A 21,282-nucleotide genomic window follows, 5' to 3' on the forward strand; every position below is an offset into this window, starting at 1 on the left:
CTTCACGCGACTTTAAAAAAAAAAAAAGAAAAAAAAAGGCAAAAGTCAAGAACAAAAAAGATTTATTGAACAAATACAAACACCACTAATGTGAACCATAAACTTCTTCAGATTTAAGGTCACAGGTTCATCTGTGCCATAGCCTTTTCATATGTCCGGATATTACACCTGTTTTACAGATGTTTAGGTTTCAGTCATGGTTTTTTCCGAGACAAAATGCGACCGAGATGTTCTGCAGCAATACGCGCTCTGACGAGCGGTTTCACGTTTCCTTGACCAAGCCAATCAGAGATGAAAGGAAACATCGCGATACTTGTGGTGTTGGCCGCCGACCTGGGGTTGCAAAAGTGATATCTCGCGCTACCTGAGCCTTTGGTGTCTCATTCCAGCACGGTCGAGCCTGCCGGGAGGGGGTTTCATCTGAACAGCTCCGTAGCAATCATTTCATTTGGAAACTTGATCAGAATTTATATTTATAGCAAGCAACGTCTTTTTATTTATTTAACGTAAACGTAATCCTCTAGGTAGCTTTATAGATAACCGTCGATTCAAGGTAGTAATTTTTACAAAAAGTAAAGCTTTAACGTTACGGGATAGCCGGCTGTGCTAACAAAGAAAATCCTTTCTCTTCAGAAATAATCCCCCACTACTCTCTTTAGTTATGAGTCATGTGGTCGTTGATAATCCACACGGTCTAGATCAGCAGGTAAGAAACTGGTTTGTTATTCTGTTTCCTCTCTCTTAGAAATGTTTGGAATTTTCCATTGCGCACATGTAGTTTCGAGGAGAAAGAGTTTCGTTAGCCAAGTTCCTAGCCTGGAGCTAGGCTAGCGCTGCGGCTGCTAAAATGGAGGTGTCGCTGTTTGTGATGGCGACGGTCGCCGACCCGTTGTGGTAGCTAATTGGAACTAATAAGCTCGGACATTTCGTGGTTCCCCCTTAAAACACGACTAGCTATCGCCTTAAACCCAGTTATTATATAATAAGGGAATGCGTTTTGGTGAAAATGTATCACAGCCAATGGAAAAATACAAGGGTTGGCTAACATTTCCGACCCGGCCGGTATCCGACCGTGTTAGCCCGGCTAGCGTGAGGCCTTCTAAATCTGAAACGTGGCGCAGGAAAAATGTTGCCACCGTTTTTTTTTTTTTTTTTTTTTGTTTGTTTTATTAGCGAGCATAATTTCTGAAATGCCTCTCTAAACTTATTAAGGTGCATTTGAAAGAGCCGATTGAACGCAATTAAATTGGATTTATCTTCCTGTTTTGTATTTTTTGTATTTTTTTTATCTTTAGACATAACTTAATGCTCGCAAATCCTAACCTCGATTGTTACATTAGACTCTATTTTTAGCAAATAAATCAAATTAGTTGGATGGTTAGCATTGTACTAAGTAGAAAACCACTTAAAGGTATCCCGCTAAAAAAAATTAGTGGTTGTCGGTGTTTGCAGTCGGGGAATAGCTTTCAGATTAGCCGTTGTCCAATTTAGTTTTCCTTTGTCAGACTGAAGTTGGATTTAAATGTTTTTTTTTTCCTTTAATTTATAGCTTGCTGCCCTAGACTTGAACTCGGCTGACGGACAAGGTGGAGGAACTGGCAGTAAGTAATAAAGCAGATTTTACATGTCGGTGGTAAATCTTATAATCGATAACACTACCATCAGTAGTGTTATCCTTGTGTAGCCTTGTGTAATGGTGATTACTGTAAGGTACAGACAAAAGAAAATCACCAGCTTTATGTTAAAACAGTTTGAAACCAGTTTGTATATTTTGGATTTTCTTTATTGAAGCATTGTAGATATCAAATGCAGATTTCTGCCAAATCTTGGTTAGACTCAATCCTTTTACTGTACTTGCACCACTTGTGTTCACATGATTACTCAGCCTTTAAAGGCTCATTTGGAGCCAGGACAAATACTGAAAGAAATGCATATAATCCATTTGTAGCGTCTATCTTTTAAGTTAAACTTTTATCTAAATTAGGATGTTTGTTTTTTTTTTTTTTTTTAAAGATTGAAATTGTCTCCATAATCCATAAAGGTCAGTTTTCATAGATAAGTGAACTAACTCTAATTTTCTCTGTCCAGGACGTTACATTCCACCTCACTTGAGGAACAAAGATGCTCCCAAAAATGGTGAGTTTAACACTTATCTGCTGTCTGACCATCAACACTGGTTTGTCTTGTGGTCTTTTCTTAATAATAAAAGCCCATCAGAGCATGGTAAAAGCAAGCACAATTGAGGGAAAATGGTGAGGCTCTAACATGATGCATCTTGTAATCTTTAAGTTAGTATTAATAAAAAGGTAGTTCTGCAGTATTTTTGCTGCATTCTAGAGCATATAAAATGGGGGACATTTGTCCCAGGCACAGACTGAGGAGAGGAAGTCGTGTCAATTGGGTTTTCTGTGTCTGTGCATGAGAACTTATTTTGGCACTGCTAAAGTAGGGCAAGTGGTATTGTATGACTGCTCTGGACTTGTATTTTTACCCCAGACTACTCATAGGTAGGAGAATGTGGCAATTCTCAAAACTTAAATTTGGTTAAATTATTTTTGTATATAATTTGTCTTTAGTCTATTCTTTGGTGGTGCAGTGTCTCACATGAAGAAGAGGAGTGCTAGCTATTGACTGCTCTGATACAGGGAAACTGGAGGGGGGGTGGTGGGTTTGTGGTTCTTTTGTTTTTTGTTGTGGTGTTGTTGTTTTTTTTTTGTTTTTTTTTTTTTCCCCTTATATGAACAAGTTAATATTTTGCTTTTATAGCCAGGGTAAGGGGGCAGAACTTTTTTTTTTTTTTTTCCCCTCCTTTGTATATATTTAGTCTCCTAAAGGCTTTAAGTCAAGACACATGTTGTGCCTGACATAGTCAGACAAACTGACATTAAAATAAGAAAGAAAACAAAACTTGGAATCATACTACTGTGTCATTGCACACTTGACGTTTTTTCTCGTTGTACTGTTTTCTTATTCCACAGCAGGAAATGCTTATTCCGCTGGTAGACAGTGCGGTTATTCAGTGGCACCAGTAAATTTCTGTAAGTCCCTTCTGTCTGCTTCTGCTGAGGGCAACTTGCATTTTTTTTAAGATGCATGAAATAGCCATTTTTCTACACACCAGCAAAGCCAGTGTGAAGGGAGGGAGGGTCAGGTTAGATCTGTACACATCACAGCAACAGTACGATGAGCTCATGTTTAATTGATGTGCTTCTCTATGCTGGAATGCTTGCAGTTGAAATTGGTTGAGTTGTAGCAGGGGAAAAAAATCTAAGCATAACCTTGTTGGTTCATTGCTTTTCTTCACTGTAGTTGAAGCATATTACAGATCATTTTAATTCTTTAATCACTTGTATGATTAAGCCCATATTTCACCTGCTGTATGCCCCAAGTTTCTTCTAAGCAGTGCCCCCAACCATGGCAGGCAGAGTGTCAGCAAAGACACAGAAATAACTATACTTCAGGATGGGATGACTGTCAGATTGGTAACTATAAGCATAAAGTCAAGCCCAACACTCATACTGCATGAGCCAGTACTCATGAGTGAGTCTTTTTATAGCCTGCTTCCCCTACCTTTGCTCAGGTTACCCAAGACTGGCCTCTCAAGAGCTTGCCTTTTACCATGCCTACAGTGGGGATTGGCGAAACCGATGTGGTATACTTTGAACTCTACCTGCATGCCATGCAGAGTTTCCTAGCCTATACAGCTTAATCAATGTGCCCTTGCTTTTTTGTGGTCACTTGGAGGAAAGAAAGCAGCACAAATCTGGGCCTAACACTGCATTTTTCAAAGCTTGCAAACAGAGTTGCTGATGATGCCTTTTTTTTTTTTTTTTTTTTTTTAAAAGAGTGCATTGCATCACTAGTGTGGCTGTTTTACTAATAATGAGACAATATCAACTTTTGTGTTGTCCAACCATGCATATTCTTTACACCACATTAGCCTCAGTTATCAAGTCAAAGTAGGACTTTTTTTTTTTTTTTTTTGGCGAAGTTATTTGAACATTACATTGAAGTATCGATCTAGTTCACACCACTCGTTTAGCTAGAGCCTCTCAGTTGTACTTCTGAGTTCTTTATGGACCTCGCAGCTTTTTCTCTGCCTGCATCTTAAGTTTTTAAAAGGGTTGTTTATTGAATAAGGCGCTGATTGCATGCAGACTTTTGTTCCAGCTGACTACTCTGGGTGATTTCCTTTTTCATTTTGCTCTGTTGTGAAGTCAGATTATCCAGTGGAATCTGCTGGTGGACTTTTGGAACAGAAATCTGCATACGGTCCCACCCCCACCCCGTAGCACAGGATTGAATCATGAATTGTCTGTTTTGTAAATAGAATGATTACCAGCTGTTCTGGCCTTTGGTCTTGAAGTCTGTGTTTAATGTGTCCAGTTGCTAATGTAACGGAATTAATTCCTCATAGGCTGGCATGCTGTCCAGGCTAATTCACATTTGAAGATTAAATCTGGGTTATTTAAAAAAAGGAGTCTTGCAGCATGTGGTCTTTAAAGTTGAGCAGGCTTGAGTTGCTGCACAAGCATCTCCAGAATATCCCATTGTTGTCGAATGTTTCCCATCTTGTGGCATGATCAAAATGGGGCAGAAGGACACACAGACTTCCCTGAAATAAGTGAGAATATGTTGGGACACATGCTGCCCTTTTGTAAGCATTGTGCACATCACTAGATATGTAGCTTGTGCTTGTGAAGTAAAAACTTGTGCATTATACTCTTTAATGCCAGCCAAGAATTTAGTCATGGTTGTTGGTTAGCTTTTGCTAATCCTCAGAACTTGTGGATTCCTGCTTTTTCGTTAAGATGGTGTATCCAATTTTATTTGAAACATTGGCTGGTAGCTTTGTCTTGAATTTAAAACAACAATTTGGCTGCCATTATGCTCTGGGTGTAGCTTGCATTGGTATGAATATTTATAGAATTTGTCTGCCTTTGGTTTATGTTGGTCATTTGTTTGAAGTCACCTGTACTGCTGTCGTGCCATGTCAGGCCTCGTGCAGATTTGTTTTGATACCCGTCTGAGTCACTAAATTCTGCCATCCACTCTGCAAACTCTGTAGCTCAGCTCAGTGAGCAAGTTTACATTAGACCTTAGACCCTCTTACCATCTGTCCGATGTCCATGGGATCTTCCAGGAATGGTGATGCCATTTTTCTGGAGAATTGGGCAATTTATTATTTTTATACATTTATTTATTTAAATATCTAGAACGTAACCTGCTCTGGAGCGGGCTGGGTTACCATGGTGAAGTACCTTAGTAATACTCAAACCCCAGATGAGGCCTGAATCAGACCGAATCTTGCTTTGCAGTACAAGCTTCAGGTCTAGGGCTGCAACAATTCGAGTAACTAGATTTTTTTTTTTTTTTAAATCCTCAATACAAATCTGTAATCCACAGCTCTGTAGCGCTCAGGTGTAACCATGTAAACATGACTTTCACCTACATTTGCAACTAAAAAAAGACCTGCAATAGTAATGTATTTAGGAGCAGGTATACAAATAAAAAGCATTGCAACAGTAAGTCCATGCAGCCCCCAGTTTTTTGGCAAAAGGGCTGATAACAACACAACAGCAGCACTGAAGATTGATGCTCTGTTTAATGTAGATCTGCTAGTCTTTGTTTCTAGTGTCCAAAACAGCAGCGCTTTTTCCTGTAATCACCATTAAAACCTTTACTGGGAAGCAGCTGGAGGAGCCCTTCATCAAATTACCTGATTGACGAGTTCCAACATGAAGAAAGGTGAACTTTTTAAACTGCTCCCATCCACTGTGGATTATCACGGTGAAAATCTACAGTAAAGCACAGAAGTTAAAGTATGTTAACTTAGTCGTGCAGCCGTCCTGCTTTATATGGCAGTGATTCCTGCAGCAAGCAGAGGTGAGTCTAAAGGGAGGCATGAGGTGTACTAGATCATATTTATTTCAAGGCTTAAGTAACATTTACAGATTTAGATTAATATAAATAACTAAAATACTAATATTTAAAAATACAATAATAAGTTTTTCCATAAGCCAGTTAAGATGTGCATTGGCCAGTAAAATTGAGCCAGTGACCTGGGGCTGAATTAATAACATAAATTCAGTTTTATTTATTCTGATTGACATCATCAGAATGTCTGTTTTCTGCAGCAGGAAATGTTGCATTAAAGCAGAGGGGACACCTCAGCTCTGAGATTCCTGATATGGTCGCGTTTCTTCATTGCAGCCACCACATGCTTACCACACATTAATTCGCTCGCACAATTAAACGTGCAGACACACACCAAATCCATACTAACTAAATAATAATTTATAATAAAAATTTTCCAAATTGATAGCTGCCGCCCTATTTAGGTTTAATATTTTGTAATTGTATTACATTTAAAATTGGCTTATTTACCATATAGTAGTTTAAACCTGTGATTGTAACTACGCAAGATTAAAGTTATCAGATTTCTGTGTGTCTGTTTGAAATGTACCTTAACATAACAAATCTTGAGCTTCTCACCGTTTGCTTTGGGCTCTGCTCACAAACCTTTGGCCTCTTTAGTGACTCAGATATGTATCACACGTAATTTACTGGTTGACTACACTCAGATTGGTGTGTGCTTATGTGAATCATTATGTGGTTCTTTGTGCATATTTAGACATGGCACAATGATGGAAGGCTTTACCTGCTGGCCCACAGGTGGAAATTAAGAGCCCAAGGGCAAGTCTTTAATTAGCCGTTTGGACAGAACAAAATTCTCTTTATAAAGCAAAACTATTTGAAGGCTAGATCTGTGTGGCTGGTCTGCCCCTTGATGCTGTTTTGGCATAGATTCAGTTCCTCAGCATGCCTTAGTATGGCAGTGCTAACTGTCCATTGTCCCCCTCCACCAGCCTCATCCTCAGCGCACACTGATAACACCGATGGGAACGATGACACAGCCCGTGTCCAAAGCTGGGCAGATCGTTGTGGTAAATGTCCCATACAGGCAGAGACGAGGTTTAGCAGGTCTCTTGGTGTACAGACGAGTTATCCTACACAAACAAGAAAGCCTCAGTGGGCATTTTTATAAACTCGGGTGATTTTTAGTTCATCTAAAACTTTTGGTTTGTCTGCTGCTGTGCTTTTGTACAGATTAAGGACATGGTTATGCAACTTGGATTATACGTGACACAAATGTTGGTGATGTAGTTGTTGAGCTATCAGTCCAAGTTCTAGTGTAATGGAGTTGTTTATGTCCACCCGTCTGTAATTCAGGTTAAAAATAGGTCAGCTATTAATGAGAGGCTCATGGATAGACAGAGCTGAGCACAGCCATGTGTACTGGCTTACTGACACAAATAAGTAACATGCAGCTTTCTGCTTTCCCTCACAAGCTTATTTCTTTTTTCTTTTCACCCAATAAAGATTCACCTGGATGGGATGCCGGACGCACCAATGGCTTTGTGAATGGTTACCATGACAACCGCACAAACGGGGGCTTTGGAGGGCGTGGACCCCCTCGCACTGATAGAGGTGGGCGCGGTGCCTACCGTGGTAACAGGGGTGGAGGTTCGTTTAATCAGCCATTGCAAAATGCAGGTGGGAAAAACCTGTTGTCCTTAATGTCCAGCTGTAGCTCTAGTTGTAATTTTTTCAATGTAAAATGTGTCCTCCCCCACCCCTTTTTTTTTTTTTTTTTTTTTTTTTTTTTTTTATAAAATACAGTACTCTTACTCTTCATAACTGTAAATTGTAATTTGCAACATTACTTCTTAATTTTGTTAGAATAACTTGTTTTGTTTAACTTCTAATGGCATGTTACATCAGGGGAAACACAGGTGTGTTCTGCTGTTGGTACGGAGGGCGTCATGTAGCGGCTCTATTGCCAAAATAAAATGGTTAAAATGTTGTCACTGACTGATCTCTTCATTACAGGGTTTGGCACTTATGAAAACAAAGAGGGCAGCTGGGGAGGACCTCCCAGGGATGCGGCCTACAACAGCTTTGGCGGACGTTCTGATAGGTCCAAGTCTGCCTTCTTCAATGACCGTGGGGCAGGCTCAAGAGGAAGGTGAGTAAAAATGGTTACGTTCAGTTATGTAATGTTTGTAAGGCTGGTATTTTAACATGTCCTGGGAGAAGATTGAGATTCTATATTCCCGCATAGTATTAGTACTTGAAATGGCTTATTTAGTTGGTAATTAACCCAGCCAGTCTGTGGGATTGCTTAAACTACACTAATCATGAAGTGCTCACCTCACCAATTGCTGTTAAAACAGTTGGTACACTTTCAGTTTGGAACAGCCTTTACTCCTGTATTGTCATTTTTGAGGAGGTGAAGGATGTGTAGCTAACATCTAAAATCAAAAGTGAAATCATCTTTTAGCGCCACACCTAAACAGCTGTTGTATGTGCAGATATGAGCGTGGGGGTTTTGCTGGTGGAGGAAATAGCCGCTGGGTGGAGGAGTCCAGAGATGACGACTGGTCCAAGCCCACAGCTCCCAATGAGCGTCTGGAACAGTAAGATAGTTTTGCTAAATGTCAGCAGAATCTAACAGCTGCCTTTATCTGCGTGTAACCTAAACTTCTGCATATTTTATCTTCTAGTGAGCTTTTCTCTGGAAGTAACACTGGCATAAACTTTGAAAAATATGATGATATTCCTGTGGAGGCTACTGGAAGCAGCTGCCCAACCCACATTGAAAACGTAAGTCATTTTTAGTTTAATGAGTTTGTTTAAAAAAATAAAAAGATTTGTGTGTATGTGTTTATACTGATGGCCTGTCTGGTTTTGCTGTAGTTCCATGACGTGGATATGGGTGAGATTATCATGGGGAACATCACCCTTAGTCGCTACACTCGCCCCACCCCTGTCCAGAAGTATGCTATCCCAATCATCAAGTCCAAGAGAGACCTGATGGCCTGTGCCCAGACTGGTTAGTATTCCTGTATATTCTTAGTATTCACGTGACAACCTGAGGTAGATAAGCCTGTCTCCTTTCTATTTTACTTTGAATAAATAAATAAAATAACCCTAGTTGATGGTTCAATGAAAATGCTGCATAATGAATCTGTATGACCCCTGCTGTGTTTCAGGCTCTGGTAAGACTGCTGCCTTCTTGCTCCCTGTGTTGAGTCAGATCTACACCGAGGGACCAGGAGATGCTCTGCAGGCTGCCAAAAATAGTGGACAGGTACTGTGGAAAGAGAATGCAAAGTAACTGAACAAGTCCCACATTTAACTTGTTTTAATAAACATTTCTTCAATTCTCAGGAGAATGGACGGTATGGCCGCCGTAAGCAGTACCCAATCTCCCTTGTCCTGGCCCCCACCAGAGAGCTGGCATTGCAGATCTATGATGAGGCGAGGAAGGTGAGCTGCAGGCTTCCGACACTCTCCGTCTACCAAAAATATCGACTGACTCTAAAGCTGAATTGTTTCCTTCCTACTTTACAGTTTGCCTACCGCTCACGGGTGCGTCCCTGCGTCGTGTACGGCGGTGCTGACATCGGCCAGCAGATCAGGGACTTGGAGAGAGGCTGTCACCTGCTGGTAGCCACACCTGGGCGTCTGGTTGATATGATGGAGAGGGGCAAGATCGGGCTGGACTATTGCCAGTCAGTATAACACAGGGAGCAATGATGGGGTTTCATGGGGAAAGAAATTGTTATATTGAAACTTAAGACTCCATTTTTTTTATTATTGTTAATTAATTCTTAAAAATGTACCCACAGCTACTTGGTTGTGGATGAGGCTGACCGCATGTTGGACATGGGTTTTGAGCCACAGATCAGACGCATTGTGGAGCAAGACACAATGCCGCCTAAAGGCATCCGCCGGACAATGATGTTCAGTGCTACCTTTCCCAAAGAAATCCAGGTGCGTTGGCTTGTTAGCAGGTATACACAGTCATGCTTCATGTAGTGAATATCTGCTTTCTTACTACTTAAACTAATTACAGATCTTGGCTCGTGACTTCCTGGAGGACTACATTTTCCTCGCAGTGGGGCGTGTTGGTTCCACTTCTGAAAACATTACCCAGAAGGTGGTCTGGGTAGAGGAGACTGACAAGAGGTCCTTCCTCCTTGACTTGCTCAATGCCACTGGTGAGCGTGCACAAACAGTTTATACTTATTTTTTCTCCCAAGCTCCCAAAGGGCTTTGGGCTCTAATCCATCATCCTGTGTTTGTCTGCCCCATACCAAGCTAATATTGACTTTGCTACATCTCTAACAATTTTTCATTATATCAAAAAGTGAAAATTAAAAAAAAAAAAAGTTACATGCACTTGGTGAGCAGGCTCAGGCTTTCACCTGAACGTGTTTTTAAGGGGTTAGCTTCTCACAATGATCTAAAGCTGTTGTAGCCTTGCGTTTACTGGCCGGTTTGGTTTTATCTTAGTTATTCCCAGTGAGGTTCAGGAAAATGTGACAGAGGCCCCAGAGAAAACGGGTAAGTCTTAACATACCATAACTTCACTCTGCCACGCAAAAAACATCACATCCCACAGCTCATCCTGTTCCCTCTGCTCCAGTTGACATGCTACTTCAGTTTTCTTTTCTTTTCTCTTTAAATTTCATTTCCAATAAGTGGTAACATTTGACATGCACTGTATAGACAGATTTAAAACTCATAATGGTAGTCCCAGTCAGTGTGTTTTTTTTTTTTTTTAATTTATTTTTTTTATATATCTTTGGTACTAAAGTCAGCTGGCTCTTTCTGCAAGTCAGATGGCTGACAAATTTAATGGCACTGATCTGTTAATTCAGGGAACAGTGTTTCTCTAGGTCATATTTAGAACCCCTAAATGGCTATAAGAGATGACAATGAATAGGACCAGGTTAGGGTTTATAATGGTACACTGAGCCATCACTCAGATATTCCAGTTCTTTCCCCATGCATCGTAGAAGGCCTGTGTTTTGTAATTTGATTATATCAAATTGACACATTGCTTTTGAATCATTTTCCCGGTGCATTGATACAGCCACCACAAAAAGTTGTGTGGTTCGGCAGGAAACACAGCAGGCTAGGTGCCCCATTAACACATTGTAATAGTTGGGTTGGGCTGATCAGGGCTTCATTTGAAGGTACTTCCAGGGTGGAGCTTTGAAGGATGTAATTCATATTTTCTTGGCTTATGCCAGAGAACGTTGGCAAAACAGTTGCAGGGTTAGCTGTGAATAATGTGACACATGGAATGGCCTGTCCTACCCCATTACCTCAGTCATTTTGATTATCTTAAGCTTTTATTCTGATAGCCATTAATGCCCAATATCTGATACCAAATGCAATAATTCAATAAAATTTCAATAAATTCAATACATTTTTAAATGCCTTAAATGATTATTCTGTACCCAGAACTGTGTTCAGAGAAACCAGAGCCAGTGTTGTCAATTAATGGTTGTCAGTAAAGCTTTTTATACACCACCTGTCTCCATTTCTAAGTTGTCATTTTGGTATTGATATTTTTATTTATTTTTGTCATTATCTTGAGATTGCAAGCTGTTTTTGATGCAATGGCTTTAAGTTTTGCTCCCATTTTATTTATATTTTTTAAGCCCATGAGTAGCTTTGTACCAATCAAGTTTTCCCTCCCTCCTCTCCTTTCATGGTCTTTGTCTTGCTTCCCTTTTAATTTCTTGCTACTCAGGGAAAGACTCCCTGACTCTGGTGTTTGTGGAAACAAAGAAAGGAGCAGATGCTCTGGAGGACTTCCTTTACCGCGAGGGTTACGCATGCACCAGCATCCACGGAGATCGGTCTCAGAGAGACAGAGAGGAAGCTCTGCATCAGTTCCGGTCTGGACGCTGTCCCATCTTGGTGGCTACAGCTGTAAGCAATCTTATCTGTTCATCGTCACTTTTTAAGGTTTTCCTGCTCTTTTTCTGAGGGATAAGGAAAGTATGCCATCTAGGTCAGGGAGGGAACTGGGGCTTACGCTGAACCAACCAACCAACTTTCCATTACTAATGGGCAGCAAGAAAATCTGCAGTGTAAGGTGTGGCATTCTTATAAATCTTGATATTTAAATTTTTTTTTTTTTTTCTTTGCAGGTGGCTGCTAGAGGTCTGGACATCTGCAACGTGAAGCATGTTATCAACTTTGATTTGCCCAGTGACATTGAAGAATACGTTCACCGTATTGGCCGTACGGGACGTGTGGGCAACCTCGGTATGCACTGGTTTTTTTAGAAGAGGAACTTTTGCTGCCAGTTAATGTACACTGATGTTTTATTGACTGTGCAATATGATGGTTTTGTGCAGGTCTGGCCACGTCGTTCTTTAACGACAAAAACAGCAACATAACCAAAGATTTGCTGGACATTCTGGTTGAGGCCAAGCAGGAGGTTCCCTCCTGGCTTGAGAGCTTGGCCTACGAGCACCAGCACAAGAGCAACAATCGTGGGCGCTCTAAGAGGTAAAACTGCAACAAATGCTCATATCGCCCTGTGGGCATCTTTATCTTAGTTCTGTACTGCAAAACTAACATGTATGTTTCCTGACTTATACCGGAAGCTACTTTTTACAGTCTATAAAATGATGAAAATCTGTACCAACTTGAGCAATTTTTTTTTTTTTTTTGCTCCTTGTTCAGGTTCTCTGGAGGTTTCGGAGCTAGAGACTACCGTCAGACATCTGGCTCTGGAGGTTTCAGTAACAACCGTTCAGGGCGCAACCCTGGAGGCCATGGAGGGAACCGTGGCTTTGGTGGAGGTAAGCAAACTCTGTCCTGCAACCTTTTATCCATGAAAACCATGAACACTTCCAGGTAGATAACAGCTGCACCTTAGATGTCATGTAAAAAAAAAAACAAAGTGAGCCTTTTCACATTACTTCTGTAAAACCTAGACCTCAAGAAAACAGTCCAGCTTAGTTCAAAGCATGGCCTGTAAATACAAGTGAAGCCTCAAGCTCTGTCAGTGTCAGTCTTTTGAGACCAGACATCACAGGTCTGGGACAGATGAGTTGCAATTGACATGTCATTAGGCATGAGTAAATTGCTGGTTTATCTTCCCCTCTGACTGGGTCCAAAAAAAGCTTTGAGTCTTATTAAATAAGGCATGAAGTCATTAGGAAAGTGTTCAGTGAGGTCATAGAGCAAGTGAGCAATGGACTGTTTTCTGCAGGGAGAAGAAAATTACTTCACACATGCAGATCATTATTTTAGACTTTGGCTTTGTTTAAAAAGAGCACCTGGCATTTTAAGTGTCCGCAGGGATTTAGTTATTGTGTAACGACTTTGAGCAAGCAAAGTGTGCAGAGTTACGTTTTTTTTTTTTTTCTTCTTTTTTCTTCTGCATGCAGGTAAACAACATCAGTTAATGTTTTGTTGCTTTCCTTCACAGGTGGATTTGGTGGCAACTTCTACAGCAACGACAGCTACGGAGGAAACTACAGCCACTCGGGTAGTGTGGATTGGTGGGGAAACTAGTCACCATAGGAATAGGTTGCCATGCCAACCCAGTGGAAACCACATGTTGACTTACGCCAGACCATAAAAAAAAAAACCTTCCCTGTGTAGCTTCACTGACACACAGTACATTACCAACCCTGGTTCTCTGCCATTCGCTTCTCTCTAAAAGGAAGTGCAGCACGAAGCAAAGGAAAGTCACCAGCACGTGCAGCACGCCGGAGACCGCAGAGATTTCGCACACCTCAGAGTGAGCATGGATGCTGACATGCATTGTCCGACAGCAACCTCGGACTTTCATTGTTAAAAAGTATTTTTGTTCTTTTTGTGAAGGGGAAATCCTCCCCGACCGAGTAGCCTGAGGATCATTTGTATGTTAATGTACTGTGCCTTTTGAATTTAAACAGGAAATCTATGTTTTCATTTCACCAGATGAACCTGGCCAAGAGCTAAAAATTGTTTTACTATTACTTTGTTTGGTGAAAAATATTGGAAGGGTAAAATAAGCTTGGACTTGATCAAACCTTGGCAAACACTGGGGTGTTGTGGCTCTCAGGAGTCATGACTCCATTTGAACTTTAAATTTACTGCAGGAACATCATGTAGCCTTTTCTATACTCAAACAGCTAATGGAGCCATTACTATATCAAATACAAGCTGGGCCACTCTGTAAGGCAACCGTATTTTAATCGTAAGGGACAAAGTTACACTTGTTTTGTTCTTTTTTGCTCACTCTATCCTGGACAGGCTCCTTTTTTACAGAAATGGTAGTCTTTGAAATAGCCATTCCTATTGTAATCTTAAGAAACACAGAAGTCATTAAGCTCAGTGCCAACTAATCGCTGAGGTTGAAACGGGAATAATCAATGCTGGAACTTGTTACTCCATGCTTTTCAATTGACTTGACAGTGTTACGGCAGCTAGTATGTTACCAAGTGCTAGCTACATTAAGTGGGCGGTGTTTTTTGTTTCTTTTTACTTGAGACCTTTTTGATGCAGGTGTATGCAAAATTGAAAAACTGGTTCAGTTTTTTGATTTGTTTTGTTGTTTTTTGAATTGTTTCTCTACAAATGTGTAACAAAACAAAAAATGCCTGCCATCTTGAAAGTGAAGTTCAAAATGGCTGCATAAAGGACCACAGCATCGGGAGGGCATAGCGCAGTGTTAGTGTTTACCTGAATCGACCTGCAATCACGAGGCCCACACGGTATTCTACGCTTGCAAGTGTTTTTGTTTTTTGGTCAAGGAGAAAGGACACGTGAACTGAGTCGCAGGCTTAAATTAATTACAGACGTTTTCTCTTTTCAAGCTGCGTTGGAGGCATGGTTCATCTTAAGGAGACAGGCATTTGAATGATCACTGAGGTTTTTCAATTAAACAGTGAGGATGCGGGGTAGAGCAACACTCCGACCACTGGGGTTTGGGGGGGTGGGGGGGTTGTAGGCGATGGGCGCAGTTTTCAGTGCACCACCATTGTCAGTGGCTTCGGCTTCCATTACTGCGCAGTGAAACTGTGGACGTGGCCAAAGACTTCTTGGGGGGTGGGGTGGGGGGTGGGAGGGGTAGCGACTACTTCCTTCATGGAACATTTAAGTACTGTCAGGTCCTCTGGGAGTTCATCTGCTCAGACGTGTATAAAAATCAGCGGCTTCGTAAAGCCAGAGCAGGCGTTTCCTCTTAAAGAGGAGAGCAGCCACTGAGAGGAGGAGAGACACGGGGCGTTTCACCTCAATGCTCCGTTTTCTCTTCGGGTTTGTTGTGCCTTGAAACTTTTTTTTATTATTATTATTATTTAAGAAATTGAACTAAAAGCGGATGCACTGACAGTGTTGAGAACTTGAGATTGAATGGTGCTACTTGATTTAGTGTGTAGGCCCTTGTACATCGTGCCCATCGAGTTTTACAAAAGTTGTTTTATTGCACATCTAGAGTTTTATATAGATGTCTCGGATATGTGTCCTTAAGCTTCCAAATATTGTGTGAGGAGATGGTGAGGAGAAAAAAATAAAAAACGCAGCTTGTTTACAAAGGGGAAGGGTTCTCAATGTTAAAAACCAGGATTTATTTGGGACCAGGGGATTTAGCAGTCTGGGGAATTTAGCCATTTGCACAGATTTCTAGATTCTACTTTTGCTGCTAGTTTTGTGTAATTTATTAAGCATTTTTGACAAATATTTATTTTTGTAAGCCTCAGAGTGATTCTTTGAAAGTTTCAGAAACTTGACCAAAAGACAGTTCAAAAAAAACACTGGCACTTGAATGTTGAATGTCAACCTGTATGCGTGAAATTTATATATTTCGGGGTAGTGTGAGCTTTTTAATGTTTAAGATACATTGGACTCAGTAAATAATATCCACAGCTGTTTCAGGGCCTCCTCGGGGCCAGTCATCTCTATTAGATTAAACTAATTGGTCAACGAAATTTGAAACAGAATCTTAACAAAACATGCCAAGGTTTGGAATAATGCTGTCTAAAAAAGCATAATATTTCCTAAGCATATCATTGCAGAAGTGTTCAGATTCTCCAATTGTGTGATTCTTTATTCTAATTTGACCTGATGATTATTTTTCTCCAGTGAATGTCTGGCACATGGCAATCCTTAAAGAAACAAACATGTGGTTTATTCTCATTGTTGTATTTGCATATATGACACCTCTGGAGTTCTCTGTGAATGTGGAACAGGTCTGCAGCATTTACCTTTTCCACAGCAGCGCTTGGTGCTGTTTGGGATGAACCGGGTGGAACCCAGAGACTTGTTCCACGATCTGTGGAGAACCTCAGAGCTCTTTAGGTGTAGACTTTGCTTTCTGTATTAGCTTATAGGCAACTGCACTGCATGGGAAAATACTCAGCTGTGCGAATTGTATGATTTTACCAAAATAAAATGTTTGAATGCAAAAGTATCTGGAAAAAAAAAATCAAGCATGTTTCATGAAGACTTGTTTGATGTAGACATGCCGAGAAGACCTGTAGCAAACCAGCCCGGCGCCTTGTGTGGATAAGGGGCAGGCGGGCAGCAAAATTCAATATGATTGTGATTATGATTGGTTGGGTTTCAGTTCTTTTGAAGAAACTACATAAAGTTTTCATTTGTAAATTAAGCTGTGTCAGTTGTCATTTTCCTGAGCTCAGTGTGTGTGTGATCTCTTTAATTTTGTGTTTTTATAATCTAAGGAAGAAAAACATTTACAACCACACCAGAAACATTTGCTGAGATTTCAATTCATTATCAGGAGTAATGGTTTTGTTTGTGAGCTGTTGCTATGAGGCTAAAATAAAAACCTGCACATCATTTTGTGCATATATATTTTAAAAAGCATTTCTACAACCTTAAAACTATCGGTAATGGAGTTAATAATCAGGTGTGTGTGTCTATATCCGAGCTGGGGCGTCCCAATGGCATCCCATTAACCCACCAATTGTAAATACTGTTAGAAGGCCCAACTCCACTGAGACTAAAGCATTCAAGTACAGTTAAAGTATTTCTTTAGTTGCTCTCTATTACTCCACTACTACTGTTTAGTATGTTTTCTGTGCCAGTTTTCCACACTGTAATTCTGATTAAATATTCATATTTCCTTACATTCATGTAAGTAGAAGACTTAAAGGAATTTCTATTCATGAAGGCATCTCTTGGTTTTAGACATTTTTTACATGAACAATCATAAAACACTAACCGCTCGAAGATGTAACTACCACAACCCCCCACCCTCCCCACATCATTCAAAGTATGTTCAGTATGACAATGAAAGCATAACTCAATATTTAACTAAATGTCATAATAGGATAATTGACAATGTATAAGAATATAATGGGAAAACACACAAAATAAATAAAAAGGAAAAAAAACCCCTACTCTTCCTCATTACTTCTCATTACATCAGGGGGTATATGAAATAATTCAGAAATGGGCTCCAGGTCACCTGAAAATTGTTGTGCGGCTCCTCTTAATGTATATCTATCTTTTCTAATTAAAAAAAAACATAATATCCTTAATCCGTTTACTAAAACTGGGTGGGAATTGCTGCTTCCAGCATAGTAAGATGGTTCTTCTCGCCATAAGAGAAGTGCAATCACTGCTCTTGCTTGGCTTGTTACAGAGTAGGACGTTGGAGTAATTCTGAATACAGCACACAGAGGATTAGGTGTGAAATATCAGACCAAAAGGTAGAAAGAGCAGGACAAGACCAAAACGTATGCAGATGATCTGCCGGGCTGCCTTTACAGCGAGGGCAAGAAGGGTCTGCATCAGGATGTATATCAGCTAATCTAAAACCACTTTCAGCTGCAACAGACCGTGTCAAGCACATATTGTAGAGGTATGTATCTGTTTAAGTGAGGCCATCCAGCGCTCATCACTTATTATTTGACCCAGGTCTGCCACCCACCGCCTTCTGATGTCATCAGGTAAAGAGGGATCGATATCACTTATTAGGCTGTACAGGGCAGAGGTTAATCTTTTATTCACAGGACGTAATGCAAAAATATTGTCCACTATATAGTTAATTGAACAGTTTGGAAAGGAGTTAAAAGTTTTTCTGAACACAATGTTTGATTTGTAAATATCTAAAATAATTTGACTTTGGTAGATCAAATGCTTCGCTCAATTTGGGAAAAGAGATGAACTGGCCCTCAGAGAACAAGTTGTACACAAATTTAATACCTCTCTCATTCCAAGTTGAAAATGTAGTATGTAAAACGGCAAGAGGAAAATTATGATTTCTCCAGACAGGAGCGTAGACTGAGGTGACATTTAAGCCAAAGTGTCTTTTGAACTGCCTCCAGATTTTAATTTTTTTCATCCACGATTGGGTTTAGTGATTGTACACTCAAAGAACATTTAGCACTTACTAGTGAGCCTAGTAAGTGCTGACACCCATAGATCACCATGGTTTACAGCATCAAAATTGAAATGGACCCAGTGGAGTATTTTTTGTATGTTGCAGGCCCAATAATAGTAGAGAAAGTTGGGAAGCACAAGTGCAGCAGTATTTTTACGTCTTTGAATGGCAGCTTTCTTTATTTTATGGGCGCCGCCTTTCCAAATAAACACAGTTATAAGTTTATCAAGAGATTTAAAGAAGGATTTCCAAATAAAAATAGGAATGCTCTGGAAGAGATATAAAAATGTAGGCAACACATTCATTTTAACCAACCACAGTGATTGTAGACAGTGATGAGCCGACCTCACTGACAGTGTTCTTGGTTACATACGTTGTTTTTATTAACCATGGAAATGATCGTGCATCAGCTGTGTTCTGGGGTCTTTCAGGTGTTTAGATGTTGCTGAGTTTGTCAACCCTAAAATGATGGAAACTGTTCCAGAAACAGAGTTAACTTCAACTCTGAGGCAGTTACCATAGTTACAGATTCTGGCTCCTCCCCTCCTGCTACACCTGAACCACCTGTCTGACACTCCCATTAATTTCCTCATTCATAAAGTCACTGTCAGAGCGACCAGAGGAGCAAAGTCATTTTACAAGCACTGAAATCCCAGTTGGAAGTTGGCTAATTTTTGTATGTAATATGAGCGCTTTTACAGTCTTTCACCCCTCAACAGGCTATAAGGATGGAGACAGTGATTACATCACAGATTTATAATCAGGGCAGCTGCAGCTGTCAGAATTATTTACTGTAGTTAATGTAGCATCATTGTTTAAATCACACTGATCTGTATGAGCCTGTCCTTTTAAAAAATGACTTCATAAGTCGTTTCTGCAGGCAAGTTTTTACGACCAATACCTACGTCTTAAAATTAAGCGACCTCTAGCAGTCATACCTGAAAGAGGCTGTGAGTAACATGAATAGCGGTTTTCTCTGGGAAATTCTGAAATTAGTAAATATGTGTGTCAGGCTGTGGCCAACGGAGGAGGCCCTGGTGGACTGATCCCCGGCTATCAAGACTGGTTACTGGGACGTGGAATGTCACTTCTCTGGTGGGGAAGGAGCCTGAGCTAGTGTGTGAGGTTGAGAGATAACGGCTAGATATAGTCGGGCTCACCTTAACACACGGCCTGGGCTCTGGAACCAGTCTCCTGGAGAGGGGCTGGACTCTGTTCCAGTCTGGAGTTGCGAGGCAGCAAGTTGCGGTGAGTATTCTTGTATCCCCTCGGCTTGCTGCCTGTATGTTGGAGTTTTCACTGGTAGACGAGAGGGCCAGGGAACAGGTCCTGACTGTTTGAGCTTATGCACTGAATGACAGTTCAGAGTACCCACCCTTTTTGGAGTCACTGGGTGGGGTGCTCGAGGGTGCTCCATCCGGTGATTCCATTGTCCTGCTGGGAGACTTCAATGCTCACGTAGGCAATGACAGTGAGACCTGGAGGGGCGTGACTGGGAGGAACAGCCTGCCCGATCTAAACCCAAATGGTGTTTTGTTATTGGACTACTGTGCAAACCACAGTTTGTCCATAATGAACATGTTCCAACATAAGGATGTCCATAAGTGCACGTGGCACCAGGACACCCTAGGTTGCAGGTTGATGATCGATTTTGTAATCGTATCACCAGATCTGCGGCCGCATGTTCTGGACACTTGGGTGAAGAAGAGGAGCTGAGCTGTGAACTGATCACCACCTGGTGGTGAGTTGGATCAGGTGGTGGGGGAGGATGCTGGACAGACCCAGTGCACCTAAACATATTGTGAGGGTGCACTGGGAACACCTGGCAGAGGCCACAGTCTGAGAGATCTTCAACTCCCACCTCTGGCAGAACTTTGATGATCTGCACCTCCATTGTTGAGGCTGCTGCTCAGAGCTGTGGCTCCAAAGTGGTTGGTGCTTGTTGTGGTGATAATCCCCGAACCAGATGGTGGTCACCGGAGATGAAGGGAGACATAAAAAAAAAGAGTCCTATCGGGCTTGGTTAGCTTGTGGGACTCCAGAGGCAGCTGACAGGTACGAGCAGGCCAAGCAGAACATGGCTAGGGCAGTGGCCAAAGCAATAACCTAGGTATGGGAGGAGTTGGAGGCCATGGAAAAAGACTTTCGGACGGCCTTGAAGTGATGCTGGCAAACCATCAGGTGACTCAGGAGGGGAAAGCGGTGCTCCATTCACACAGTCTATAGTGTGGGTGGGGTGCTGCTGACTTCAGCTGAGCCTGTAGTCAGGCGGTTGAAGGAATACTTCAGGGACCTCCTTAATCCCACTGACAAGCCATCTGTAGTGAAAGCAGAGTCTGAGAACGAGGGAGACAACTCGCCCATCAGTGGGGGTGAGGTCACCGAGGTGGTTAAACAACTCCTTGGTGGCAGGGCCCCTTGCGTGGATGAGATTTGCCCTGAGTTCCCGAAGGCTCTGGATGTTGTAGGGCTGTATTGGTTGACACCGCTCTGCAACATCGCATGGAGATCTAAGGCGGTGCCACTGGAATGGCAGACCGGGGTGGTGTTCCCCATCTTTAAGAAGGGAGACTGGAGGGTGTGCTCCAACTGCTGCTAGAGTATGGGGTATCTGGCCTGTTGTTGCGGGCCATTCAGTCCCTGTACAACCGCAGTGAGAGCTTGGTCCGTATTGCCGGTAATAAGTTGGACTCGTTTCCTGTGGGTGTTGGACTTTGCCAGGGCTGCCCTTAGTGCGTCTTGACATATGTAAAACAAACAAAACTTTTTTTCACATATGTCAAAACGCACAAAGTCAGTCAGTCAATTCAAAAAACTTTCACTACCTTTGGGATGTGGTCGAAGAGGAAATTTGTATGAGCAGCTGACAGATCTGCAGCAACTGTGTGATGCTATCATCAAGTATTATTGTTAGTTATGACTGTTTAATTGCAGAGCAGAACAGTTGAGACTTCTGTGCTTGTTTGCTTTTGCAAAATGTAAATCAGACTTATCAGAGCTTTGAGCTTTAACAAAGATGTGGTGTGAATGCCGTGCATCTCACAAAGTTTGCATACCTGACTTAAAGC

At 41.4% G+C, this 21,282-nt stretch overlaps 1 protein-coding gene across 11 annotated transcripts; it reads left to right on the plus strand.

Moving 5' to 3' along the window:
- The first annotated feature begins 379 nt into the window (after positions 1–379).
- Positions 380–14,812, plus strand: ddx3xa (DEAD-box helicase 3 X-linked a). 11 transcript variants are annotated; one of them, XM_030757837.1, is made up of 23 exons: positions 380–706; positions 1,550–1,601; positions 2,089–2,136; positions 2,979–3,038; positions 3,390–3,482; positions 3,581–3,652; positions 7,384–7,557; positions 7,894–8,029; positions 8,376–8,480; positions 8,568–8,667; positions 8,761–8,896; positions 9,057–9,154; positions 9,235–9,333; positions 9,418–9,578; positions 9,696–9,840; positions 9,923–10,067; positions 10,363–10,413; positions 11,612–11,793; positions 12,015–12,132; positions 12,225–12,378; positions 12,556–12,566; positions 12,609–12,674; positions 13,307–14,812. In XM_030757837.1, exons 1-23 carry the CDS (start codon positions 662–664, stop codon positions 13,390–13,392), a joined length of 2,337 nt encoding a protein of 778 aa, XP_030613697.1. In that variant the 5' UTR covers positions 380–661; the 3' UTR covers positions 13,393–14,812. The 11 variants fall into 11 exon arrangements, with proteins under 11 accessions (XP_030613697.1, XP_030613695.1, XP_030613696.1 ...); XM_030757835.1 differs by having other exon boundaries at positions 380–553; positions 634–706; positions 12,556–12,674; XM_030757836.1 differs by having other exon boundaries at positions 7,384–7,527; positions 12,556–12,674.
- The last annotated feature ends 6,470 nt before the right edge of the window (positions 14,813–21,282 follow it).

This window comes from Archocentrus centrarchus, chromosome 21, assembly GCF_007364275.1.
Source record: "Archocentrus centrarchus isolate MPI-CPG fArcCen1 chromosome 21, fArcCen1, whole genome shotgun sequence".
NCBI classification, from domain to species: Eukaryota; Metazoa; Chordata; class Actinopteri; order Cichliformes; family Cichlidae; genus Archocentrus; species Archocentrus centrarchus.

Bases quoted from the DNA above. Each gene is read 5' to 3' on its own strand.
- ddx3xa (XM_030757835.1), top strand. From the start codon at position 662: ATGAGTCATGTGGTCGTTGATAATCCACACGGTCTAGATCAGCAG. The intron at 8,668-8,760 runs GTAAGTCATTTT...GTTTTGCTGTAG, and splicing joins GCCCAACCCACATTGAAAAC to TTCCATGACGTGGATATGGG. The intron at 9,841-9,922 runs GTGCGTTGGCTT...AACTAATTACAG, and splicing joins CCTTTCCCAAAGAAATCCAG to ATCTTGGCTCGTGACTTCCT.